The 12,392-nt window shown below is 39.3% G+C and overlaps 1 protein-coding gene across 2 annotated transcripts in view; it reads right to left on the bottom strand.

Annotated features, from left to right (window-relative positions):
* The window catches only part of DAAM2 (dishevelled associated activator of morphogenesis 2), a 175,436-nt gene that overhangs the window by 48,259 nt on the left and 114,785 nt on the right, over nucleotides 1-12,392 (bottom strand). For both annotated transcript variants that reach the window (XM_083856555.1, XM_083856554.1), the window contains exons 7-13: nucleotides 8,028-8,138; nucleotides 6,847-6,950; nucleotides 5,581-5,647; nucleotides 4,568-4,685; nucleotides 2,963-3,101; nucleotides 1,437-1,495; nucleotides 874-1,058 (exon numbers count right to left, since the gene is read on the bottom strand). In XM_083856555.1, coding sequence (XP_083712681.1) covers nucleotides 874-1,058; nucleotides 1,437-1,495; nucleotides 2,963-3,101; nucleotides 4,568-4,685; nucleotides 5,581-5,647; nucleotides 6,847-6,950; nucleotides 8,028-8,138 — 783 coding nt within the window. The remainder of the gene's footprint in view (nucleotides 1-873; nucleotides 1,059-1,436; nucleotides 1,496-2,962; nucleotides 3,102-4,567; nucleotides 4,686-5,580; nucleotides 5,648-6,846; nucleotides 6,951-8,027; nucleotides 8,139-12,392) is intronic.

Raw genomic sequence — 12,392 nt, 5'->3', positions numbered from 1 at the left:
GCACAATAACTCCATGTTGCCAGCTGATGTGATTTTATTACGACTCTCAAAATATTTGATGTTTTCTTTAAAGCCTCCTGCACTCAAAGCCATCCAATAAAGGGAGGAATCTCAGCTTTCAGAAAGTTTCAAGCCCATGGAATTGTGGAGAAGAGCTTGAAAAAAGGAACCATAAATGGCTCAGAAAAACAGAAAGCTAGTAAAAGAAGCCAAAATGTATTATTTTCTCCTTATGTATGGAAAAAGAGAAAAGTTCAATCTTATGAACTTTTGAACTCCTGGGTTTAAAAGCCAAGGGTTTGAAACACTGAATACCTGTCATTAGGCCTCACTAATGCAAAGTGGGAGAGGGAAGGAGGGAATGAATCTGCTTTCTGTAGTGTCTAACTTCTCAAGGCTGTGTTCTGGTGAGTTCTGGTGGCTCAGGCATATTGCTGGGATAGAAGGAGCACCAAACAGGAGGGAGCATCTGCAAATCTCACTTTTGCAGAACTCTGAGGCAGTTCGGATGCTTTTGCAGCATGATAGGAATCCTGTTTCTTATATATTTTTGTAACAGGGAGGTTTCCATCTATTCCACTGAAATAACAACCAGGGCCACCACACTCAGCAGTGAAAATTATGGCTGAAGGAGGACACGTGTACCTCAGCAGCTCCTGTAAGGAAGGCAGCAGAGGAGAAGAAACATAGCAGCCCATGCATTGACCATTCTATACCACCAGCTCAGGGATTTTGGTCTCAGTTAAAAGCTGAGCAGCTTCTAAGTATTCTCTATTATGATCACAGATGGGCTTCATGCATAACATACTTTCGTTCATCGTTCACTAGTTAGCAGCTTTTAAACAAAGATGGGGAAGACTCCCAGTCTCATACCGAGAACTCATTAATTTGAGCCACCAGATCATTCATCTGGTCTCGGGTCTGGCGCAGCTCCAAGGATTCTTTCTGCAGCTTGTCCTTCATTTTGTTCAGTGTCTTCATCATTTCATCCTTCTCCTGGGTCTTTGTTTCACATTCCCGCTCCTTCTTCTCTAGCCTGCTCATCAGCTCAGCATGGTCTAGGAGGAACATGCAAGTGGGATGGTAAAATAAAATAAAGCTCATGAACAGTCCCTAAGGAGATGTACGTTATGCTGAAATAAACCTGACAATTCTGTCAGCTCAAGCAGGGATGTATAATGAGAGCAAAAAAAAAGAAAATGGAGTCTGACTGTCTTGACAATGACCTTCAGTGATCAAGACAGCAATGCCTATGTTTCAGTTAGACTGTAAAATCACTTCATGAGAGGAGTGAAGGAACCCCCATCCTGTGAAAAACATAAACTGTTCACCATGACACAAAACGTCTGCAAAAGGGAAAGTTGTGCCCATCTCTGCTTCTCTGTGAAAGAACTGGGATGAGTTTCTGCCTATGCAAGCACAGAGGATGCACTCACCTTTCCGGAACTTCTCTGCCTGATCCCTCCACTGCTTCACCTCATTTTCATTCACCAGCCTGAAAGATGAAATGAGACAATTTAAGCTTTTCCTGAGCTACACAGGTTGAAAGGCAAGTGGCCATTATGCATAGTGATCAGCAAAAGGCAGCCTGGTGAGTGTACCAGGAGTGTAAAGGATCACGCCAGTGGTCCTTCTGGATCCAGATTCTGTCCCCTAGCCTACAGATAATATAAAAATGATGTCCTTTTACTATTCAGTGTCATAAAAAGGGATAAAGAAATGGCTGGGGAAGAAAGTCCTGATACATTCCTGTCTTCAGATAATACCCTCAAAGTGCCAAGTCTACTTATTTTGAAAGAGAGAAGTCATCACTAAAATAATCACAGCTGCTATGGGTTACAGATTACCCCATCCTTAATATAAGACCAGATTGCTTTTTTTTTTTTTTTTTTTTTTTTTTTTTTTTTTTTTTTTTCTACTTTCTCTGGTTCTGTTTTTTTCTTTCTTACAAGGAGGAAGAACACTTCTCAATTGCATAATACATCAGTAACAAGGCAATTCTCCTATCTCATACTGGCACAGCTATTTCCTATTGCTGACAGAAAATATGCAGGGCATGCTGGGGATTGATTAGATATGCAGAATGAGGAGTAGCTATGAAAGGAGAAAGGGAAGACCAGGCATAAAATCTACAATGAAGTCTGGTATCCAACAACACTGTATTTTTCCATGACAAAAAATCAGTTTCGATTTTGGCTCGTGCCTATAACAAGAGGAACTGTAAAATTTTTAGTACAGGAGAATTTGGTTTCATATAAGACTTATGTTCTATAAATGTTCTTTTCAGTGGATAATTCAGAAGGGTAATGGGCCATGAATTACCTGCAGAGGCAGTTGGATGAAATGAAGAATCCAAAAGTTTGGCTAAAAAAGGACTGAGAACAGGGAAGTTGAGAAGAGAGCCAGCTCATGTAGCTAGACTTCTCAAATGATGCATCCTATGGGAAAAAATAATGGTAATGCCCTCAACCAAGTCTGTGGGTGAGAGCAAACAGACATTTTATGAAGAGGTAAGAGGCTTTGTGTGCCAAGTGGGGACTGCTTTCCCCTATTTGCAATCTTTCTAAACCATCTGCTCATTAGTGAGGAATGGGATCTACATAGAGATGATGACATTCTTTTTACTTTTTAGTATCAAGGACAGCTTTCATGAGCATCTTGAATGAAAAAAAAGGCACATAAGGAAACCTTGTTATAAAATCATGAGCATTTTTTCTGGTCTTCTAACCAGAATAACATTTACTAGAAGTCAAATACAAGCACTTTGCTAGAAAATACTACCAAGCTAGGATGCCATTAGAAGGAAACTACTTAGAAGACCTGATTACTAAACAAGACAATGAGAAGTTGTAAGTTGGAATAAGAAAGTTCTCACATATGACAGTTTATTTCTTAAGCACCTGCATACTGATCATATCCTTATACCTGCATAACAGAAATAAACAATAATAGCGAAGCTTACATTTTAATGATATTTTTGACATTGAAGTTCTCCAATGGAGCTATATCTGGATCATCTCCTCGTTCATCCTGGAGAACAATTTGTTGGAGTATTCTGTCCAACAGCTGCCACTGCTGGAAATTTCCTCCATTCCTCTTATCTGTATTGAAAAAAGACCAACCCATGAGAACTTCTAATTCCATGCCAAAATGCCCAGACCTGCCAACAAACTGGGATTCTTTCCTCCCCATCTTTCACCTCAGTCCTGTGTGGGATGCATTACAGAACACAAAGACTAACTCTGAACAGTTGCTAGCAGATTACTTACAAACAGCTGGCACACTGGGACAGCACATTACAGGCACAGGCAACTTTGTGCCTGATGTGCACATTCAGGCTATGCAAACTTTTTGACAGGTTAGCTATAAGTTGCACTTCAAATGTCTATAAAAAGGATTTCTTTGTGACAACTAATACTCAGTGTTTTCTGGGACTTGATGTTGAGGTCACCATAAAAACGATGAGATGTTCTATCTGCATGCTTGGTTATCTGCAGGTCAGTGAAACTCAACTGGAATGAAAAATTCGTACAAACATGACTGGAGAGTGCGGATATAAAGAACAGAAATTGAACCAAAGGGACTGATCCCACAGATATCAAAACAGAAGAGCCAGAGCAACATTAAGTCCACCTCAGCTTTCTAAGTTACATAACCTAGATCTTTAGATTCTTTAAACTGCTCCAGTACAATACTGCCCTGGCCTAACAGGATTTAGTCCTTCTGCCACCAATACACAAAGCTCAAGCTCTGTTCTAAAGAGTAGTATCAAAAATGCCACTGAGATGAAATATTGCTTGAATTTGCACATGGCAGTACTTGAATCTAGTAGGAGCCTGAGAACATATCACATTACTTGCTGAAGAGCACACCACAGTACATCTCCCACATGTTCCCTTCTCAGTCTGACTGCTCAAATATGGATTAAAGTAATGGAAGACCAGAATCTCACACCGAACAGGATCAAGGCAGGCAGTTCTTTAGTGACCTGGCTGTTACAGTCTGGACACATAACTGAATTATTTTATTGAAGTTAACAAGAAGATTCTTATCACTTCCTTTAGAAACAAATTCCAATATTATTTTTCACTCTGTGTTTGGCAGCTCTCCACTGATGCACTGCCATGAGATAGTAGCCTGAAGACTTGTTGCGGAATTTCCCAGTGGCAGAACAGCTTTCAGTATTGTACTGTTACACCAGAAAAAATCCTCAGTGTCTTTTTTTAATATTCAAAATGCTATCTATTTCTGGGAATTCCCTGATCTATAGCACAAGGACTCTTTCTTAAAACTTCTGACTTAAAATCATTGAAAGCTCTGTCAGTGACTAACTGGAATGTCTCAGCTACTCAATTTTATTTGCAAGTGCAGAGAGGTCAGACTGCTGCCCTAAGTATTGTGACAAGAATTTTGCTGGGTGTAAGATGCCAAGTTCATTAGCCACAGCCAAGCTCTGAATGGGAGACAAGGGCAGTGTGTGCCCTGGTATCTGTGAACTTGTACCTACACCAAAGCTTCACCCAGTTCTCCAGTACCCCTTACATTGGAAATCTGTAAATATACTCACATGGCATCTGCAAGCAGTGCTGGAGGATGGATAACAAATAGGGATAGGCATCTGTATGCTTCAATCTCTTCTTGATCAACTCAAACATCTGAGAGGCACTTTTTGTATCAATGTGGATCTAAAGTGAGAGAAGAGAAAAACTATCCACAGTGACAGCCTGATTAACTGTGAAAGATTCAATCAATACACAGACAGGCAAGTTTCCAGCAACCGGACCTCTGCAAATTCTCCTGCCACGTCCAACTGCAGGTTCCAGGGACAGGCCACATGTGTCTTTGACACCACCATTGTCATCCAGTATGGAAAGATCCCCAAAGTAAAGGGCTAGAAAGGCAGGAGGCATGAAAAGCCACCAAAAACTGTTCTGGAGCGAGCAAAACATTTGGGTCCTAGAAACTGGTGGCACAAATAGTAGAAGCTAAGCAAGAAAGGGTCAGTTGTTCTGTATCAGTGTGCAGTAAGAGCTGTTCCTGAAGAAAGAGGGGAGTAAACCATTCAGGACCCTACAGTTTTTTATTGATGCTAGAGGTTGTCTTTGTTTTATGTAAGTCTTTAAAATCCACTTATTCTAGAATGCTGATCCCCTCCACAGGCCCTGAGGCAACAGTTGTCAGCAGAGTTACATGTAACCTTGGGAAGAATACCAGAAAATAGCCCAAACTTCACCATAGTCCTGTAAGGGGATGCCTGAAAGTAGAAGGCATCCAGATCATCAGGACTGAGAACCTGAGAGCACAGCTGAGAACCTCCTTCACTCCTGAACATTCAGGCAAACAAAAGAAAGAGGTTTTATCAAAGATACTCATCAGAAGCCATTTGTGTGACCACTGTTTTCATTGTTCACACACTACAAACCTCCTGCTTGCTAAATGAGGAAGAGTGAAAAGAAGAGTCACCCTCAGCATCAAAGTCAAACATTAGTTTTAGGGAACACAAAGGAAAGGTGCACCAAGCATTCCAAGTGGATGCAAGTTCAGCTTTGGCAAGTTCAAGTACTCCTAAGAAAACCTTACCAGGTCAAACCGCTTGGCAAGCTCCAGGTCATCTTCATTTCTGACCATCTCAAAGAAATCTAAATGTCTAAGAGGAAACAGAAAAACAAAACATCTGCCAATGTTCATGGCACAATTCAGATTTGAACTAAGTGAGTCACTAGAGAAGCAGCAATATTTCAGTTCAGCTAGAACATGGAAATGGCAAGCCTTTCTTCCATGAAGTGCTGTCACAGGTATGCAACGCAAGGGGGTCAGTGACAGGCCAAAAGAAAGGCTGGCAGAGGTGTACACTCTCTGTAATTCCTGTGCTAAGCCACCGTGTTGAGGTAAAGTGCAAAAAATAAACATAAAATACGAAAGGGATATTCTGTTTTTGATGAATGCAATGCCTGCAGTGATAATACATTTCTAAAAAGTCCACACCATGCTTGCTAGCCAGCTATTGGATCATTAATGAGTTGTTTCTTTTAAACAGTGGAGCAGAAATGCATTCAGTGGATCAGTTCATAACTGTCTCTAGATACGCCCATTGATAAGCACAGCAGCATGACTACAGTTGGACCTGTGAGTGACACATTTGACCATCTGGACTTGTCTTACACAGAGACTGGAGCACAGCAGATGATATGGAGAAAGGCTGTGGCACATTCCCCTGTACAGACCTGGTACAAGAGTCTATGTAATCCAGGCATCTGAGATCCTCTCAAACCTTTGTTATTCTCCTGATGAACTTGTAAAATCCAAAAGTGCCCTAAGTCCTTCCTAAACATTCCTGGTTACTGTCCTAAGGAATACAGATTACCCATAAAACAGATTCTCTTATTCTTGATTATAATGTTATAGATTAAAAGTAACATTCCTGGTTCCAGCTCTGCAGCAAACTTGGAAACTCAGAACCTGCACTTAGACCACACATACTCAGTCACAATGAAGTCAACGAGCTACTGGCTTCCCTCCCTCCTACCAGGACAGGCTTTTGTTTCAGTTTTGCTTCAAGAGAAAACAATTAAAATGTTTTTTGTACTTTTCATTCTGACTGCCATCCTCAGCTGAGAAGAAAAGCAATTGAGGAACTCTTTTGCCACGGCCTCTGCCAACTGAGTTTGTATGTTTCCTACTTTCTCTGCTGATCTTAATTTTGGGGTAAATTTTTAAATTTATTTTCTATTTGCCTTTTTAGGGAGTCAGTTTCAAGAAGAGACAGAGACAGCTGTCTCAAATAGAGAGGAGTTTCTAGGAAGTCTTTCTGCTCACCAGTAGCTGTTCTCAGAAATTAAGTCTTACCTGTCCAGTGTGGCATTCTCGTGTCCTCTGAGCTTGTCAATGACAGGTTGAATTCCCAGCATTAGAAATTCGTATCGGAGATGCAATCGGAACTCCAAATTGTCCTTAAAAAATGGGGGAAAACCAAGTTATTTGTTTTCAAAAGCTGCCAATCACATTTAAAAAATAAAATACTTAAAACTTCAGTTCTTCCTTTTTGAATATTCTTTATCCTGACACCAAATTCACTGGATGAATAATTCCAGTAAAGTGGGTAAAAAAGGAATTAATGCCTTTCCCTCCATTTCACTTAAAAGTACATTTATGTACTATGAATTTTGCATATGCAGTCATAAGGACAGCACACTCCATGTTGTTCGATAAGGAACAGAAGCTACTGGCATTTTTCCTGCTATTCCATTGGAGGTTCTCCTCCTGGTTACAGATGAACAGCATTGCAGTTCTTCTTCCTATTTTTTGTTTATTTGTCATAAAACCATATACTTTGACAAAATCTTCTTACATCTATTCAGTGGGATGCTACAGGATTCCCAGAGATAGACACAAATACATTGTCAGATAGCTCTCATGAGCTCATTGTCTTTTGTGGTTTAACCAAAAAAAGAAAGAAAGAAAAAAAAAACAAAACAATGTCACAAAAGTAACACTTTTAATGAAATAAATTCTATCCTTCAGACTCAAAAGGAAGTCTTGTTAGTAAAAGTAAAACAACTGGGCTTTTTTCTGAAATGTTTCCCTTTAATATTTTAAAATTAAAATGCTTTGACTTTGGCTTTGAGTCAAAACAACTTAACATTTCAAAACATTTCTGAAGGTAAACCAAAATATTTTCTAAAAAGGCTGGAATAAAAAGGTAAATGCTCTGCAGTTCTTAAAGCAAACGACAAAAAAGAGCCCACAACCAAAACAGTAAAAACCAACCAAGCAACCAGCCAACCAACCAATCAAAAAAACAACTCAAAGTAATCACTTCAGTGTAAGTAGTCTATGCTATATTGAAGAAGCTCAAAATGAAATAATATGGAAGATATTATAAGACTGGCCTTAACAATTAAGCATTATTTTCCACAAAATAAATCCACTCACTACCACAAGATTTGTGACTTAATCTACTAACTATTTCCAAGGTAAACTAATTTAAACATGACATTTTAGAAGGAATTTCCAGGGCAGTGACTCACCTCACCAGCACCTGCATTCAGAACAGCATTGATAAAGGACATGATGGCTGTTTTGAGGTTTACTTCATCTCGGTATCGTCCCATGCTTCGGTCTAGCTCATTTAACAAGGACTGAAACAGAACAGCAAACTGGGTTAGAGAGCATAACCTAATCTCTTGCAGGATAGACTGCACTGCTGTATACAGGGGAGATAATTGTAAAGAGAAACTGTCTTTCAAGGAATGAAGCCTATGCCTGAACCTTGAAAGATTTATCCTTGTTCCTTCACTTACCACTCTTCAACATGAAGCAAATAATTATTACCTCTTGATAAGCTCCTTTAAAGGATTTTCAAAAAACAGGGATAACCCCTGTGCACACAGCTCCAAAGCTCAAAGATGAATTATGCATCTCCACTGGAAGTGTAGTTAAGCTCCAATTTCCATGTTTCAGACTCATGGAATGGTTTGGGTTAAAAATGACCTTTAAAGATCAGCTAGTTCTGACCCCCCTGGGGGGCAGGAACATCTTTCTGCCAGACCAGGCTCCTCAAAGATCCATCCAGCCTGGCCTTGAACACTTCAAGGGATGAGGAATGTGCAACTTCTCTGGCCAACCTGTTCCAGTGCCTTTCCACCATCATCATAAAAAAACCTCTTCTTTTTACCCATTTTATGTCTAATCACTTACAGTTTAAACCCTTTAGCCCTTGTCCTGTCACCACAGACCCTGCTAAAACACCTTCCTCCTTTTTTCTTATAAGCTCTGTTTATCAAAAGGCTGGTGGAAGTTCTCTCCAGGAGGTTGCACATCCTCCTGTCAACCAACCACAGGGGGTGTTCAGGACAGGAATGCTTTTGGTCTAATTTCTGCATACATATTGATATTTTACTGTGATCTTGTGAACATCAGGAGACAAACGAGAAAAAGACTAGACAAATAACATCGGTGACATTTGCCTTATTTAGGATTAATTCCACTTGAATATTTACCAAAGAGGTTATATGCAGAACCTGATTAGCCATGAAAGCAACTCTACTTTTAGCTTTGCGCTGAACCCCATTAACATTCTCTTCAGGATCTTCTCTGATCAGTTCATAATTCCAAGGATGATTTTCCTTACTGAAAGAGTAACGAATTGCACTTGAGTCTCACTCCAGCATTAATAATAATTGCCTCACACTCATATATTTGTTTTGCTGTTGCACTAAAAAAGAGAGAATTCTTTTTAGTCTCCCCAAGAAGTTTTGACCATAAAGGGATAACGAAGACAAAAATAACTTTTTAGTGTTTGGCTCAGCAGACCATCTAAATAATATTTTGAAGCTATGATGCTGAATAAGGAAGTTCATTTTCCTCTAGTCAGTCTTTTGTCCCTGGTTACTGGAAGTGTTCATTCATAGCAAAATCTTTCCTCTGCTAGTCACCATAGGTCTATCTTTTTTCCTGCAGAAAGCCACAGAGATATGTCTCAAGAAACATGAGGAATATCCTTCTGTGTATTCTTCAGGGGAAACAACAACCTCCTGCTTCATGCTTGTTTTTGTGCAAAAATATTTTGACCTATCATACACTGCTAGTGACAGCTGTTTCTACATCTGAGCATAGTATGTTCATTATCAAACAAACTCGATTTCATAAACTCCTCTCTCTTGCTGCTTCTAAGTTTTCCATCTGGAATTTTCAAATTTCCCTACTCCAGGCATTTGAGCTTCAATCTCATCCAACACCCCAGTAACTGTGTTATGACTATATAATATTTTGCTAGAAGTGGGAACGACTCTTACATAAAAGAACATGAAATGCTCTACTGAGCCAGACTGGTGGTCAGCTCAATACAGCATCCTATCCCTAACAGTGACAATTGGAAACTATCTGAGAACTTTTTAAATTCACCAACAAAACCAACTGTTCAACTTAAAAAACAAGCAGAAGTGAAATAAATGAGAGAATTTTATTCTGTTACTGCCAGATTTGACACTGAAATCCAAAACACATGTGCCTTCTTGGAATAACTGAATTAGCCATCACTACAGAAGCAGCAAAACCAAGGATGGTTTTGCTGGTTTTCTTCAGAGCCTTCATTCCTTTCATATTTTCTCACAGACTTTTAGGAACATGCTAGAATCTATGAAACAGCATATCAGATACAGCATCCAGACAGGCTGAAGAATGCTAATGGAAGTTTTCTATCCCCCATTTCAGAACACTGAACTAGGAGCAGAATGCAATGGGAGGCAAACCAAATTCAGGGCAAGAAAACCCAAAAGTCTGTGTTGCTAATCCAATTGAAGAGCAGCACATTACACTACACATGTAACTGTTCAGCTTGAGAAGGAAACACTGTAAATTCAAGCAATTCCTAAGCATCAGAGTCTACACCCACATACTGTGGCCAAACTCCAGTATCTCCAACTCTTTGCAAATGGCTGAGGTTCAAATCTTCACTCCAACATTTCCTGTGAAAAAGATTTCACCACACCTCTTGGCAGCCACTTCTTGTGGCCCAATTGATCTTATGGTTATAAAGGTTTTTCCTACTATTTATGCAAAACTTTCCTCACTTAATCCCATTATTCCTCATCACTGACAACCAGTAGGGTTTCATTCAGTCTGCAGCAAACCTCAAAAGGCTTTGGTTGAGCCCTAAAGGGAAGAAGGAAATGAAGGGTGAAAACAGCCTTTTAATTTGTTCCTTGTTAGACCCTTTACTACGATTCCAAATTGATCAGATTTCTCCTTACAAATTATGGTCTGTACTGACAGTGTTTAATACAAACCAGGCAAGGGGGCTCTGGAAGGAATGCTCCTGGCCTCCACCTTTTCAACTGACAACATCAAACTTTCTTTATTCATTCACCTCAAGATTCAGAATTTCTAACAGCATTAAGGAGGAAAATAGTTGTCTTCTGTCTAAAGCAGCACAGTCAATATTTCCATTGGCAAGTGAAATCAGCTTCTTTCAGACAGTATCTAACACCTAGGTTCTCTCAAGACTGAAAGGAAAATTCTTTCTCCCCATAGGGATCCACAGCTAGATGAATGCTTTAAATAGCAAGCTATTCTGCAAGAGCATCCTAATAAACTTTTTGGGCCAATAGAGCATTATGACTTTGCAATGCTAGTTTTGTCTCAAAATATTAAAAAGTATAGTGTGCTACAATGTCATGACACTGAGAAAAGGAGGGGAAGCAGCAAGGATAACAACATACAGAAAGCAACAGCTTAGGGGAGAGAAAGACTGTGCCCTTTTCACAAGGGAAACCAGTAATAAATAGGATTATTCAGACATAAATGACTTTAAAATCAGAGACTCTTGCTTCTCAGTTTTCATAGCATTTTATAAAACTCCATCTTCACAAGAAAAAGATAAAAAGACAAAGTAACGTTTTTATGATCACACAGTGAGCCAGTGACAGGATTACACTGAAGATATGGAAAAAAAGTCCCAGCAAGGACAACAAGGACTCATCTTCCTAATTCTACAATTCTGCTCTGGGGATTTACTGTTTTGATTTCAAGTGTTTTCTTTCATCTCTGTTCTTTAAGGGGCAGAGTAGGATTTGTAGACAAAGTAGCGTGTTTCAAACAACTGGATGAAGACAGAGTTTTCCAGATTGCCTCATGAAGGAGAATGAAGGCATGCCCTAATACTACTGTGGTATTTCAGTACAGAAAGAGTATTGCTCTGAAGAGGACAATTTTCAAGGAATATTTTAAGATGAATTACAGACTGCCCTGTTGGACATTAAAGTCAGAATCATTCCAGGCAGAAGGGAATTATAAAAGAAGGGTCAATAATTAAAGCAAGCAAAGGGAAAAGCTCAGGCAAGAAGATGTGGCAAATGTGAGAAAATAGGAATAGTGAATATATAAATTGAGACGCAAACATAGTATAGAATCTTGTTGCAAGTGCCAAGACAAGGATGATCCTCATAGACCTATTAACACATTGAAAATCAAAGACACAGAGTGAAGCTGCAGCCCAAAAAGGCAAGAGTGAAGACTGGAATCTCAACAAAAAAAGAGTAAGTTCAGGAGAATCTCCCCAGGGCTTTAAAGTGAATCCTGACCGAAGGTAGGGACTGACAATTGTAGTCAGTAGATGAAATGCTGGCAATTTAGAAAGAAATAATATTTTACGTCAGTTTCAATTCAGAGTAAAATCTGAAATTTTTGCTAAGGAAATAGTCCTTCATATTCATATAAGTTCTAGTTATATTTTCCATTAACTTAATTTTTAAAAAAATAAGAAAGAACACATCAAGAAGCCAAGACATCCTTTTTGAAGAATTTCAGCACTGTTTGATTAATAGTATTCAGTTGGTATTACTTGGTGCAATTTAGTAAAGCTTATTGAGACTAAAAGCATTTATAATGCTTGG

Source organism: Zosterops lateralis, assembly GCF_965231275.1.
Source record: "Zosterops lateralis genome assembly, chromosome: 3".
NCBI lineage: Eukaryota > Metazoa > Chordata > Aves > Passeriformes > Zosteropidae > Zosterops > Zosterops lateralis.
The sequence above is the reverse complement of the archived record's forward strand: the minus strand, read 5'-3'. Positions and strand labels throughout refer to the sequence as shown.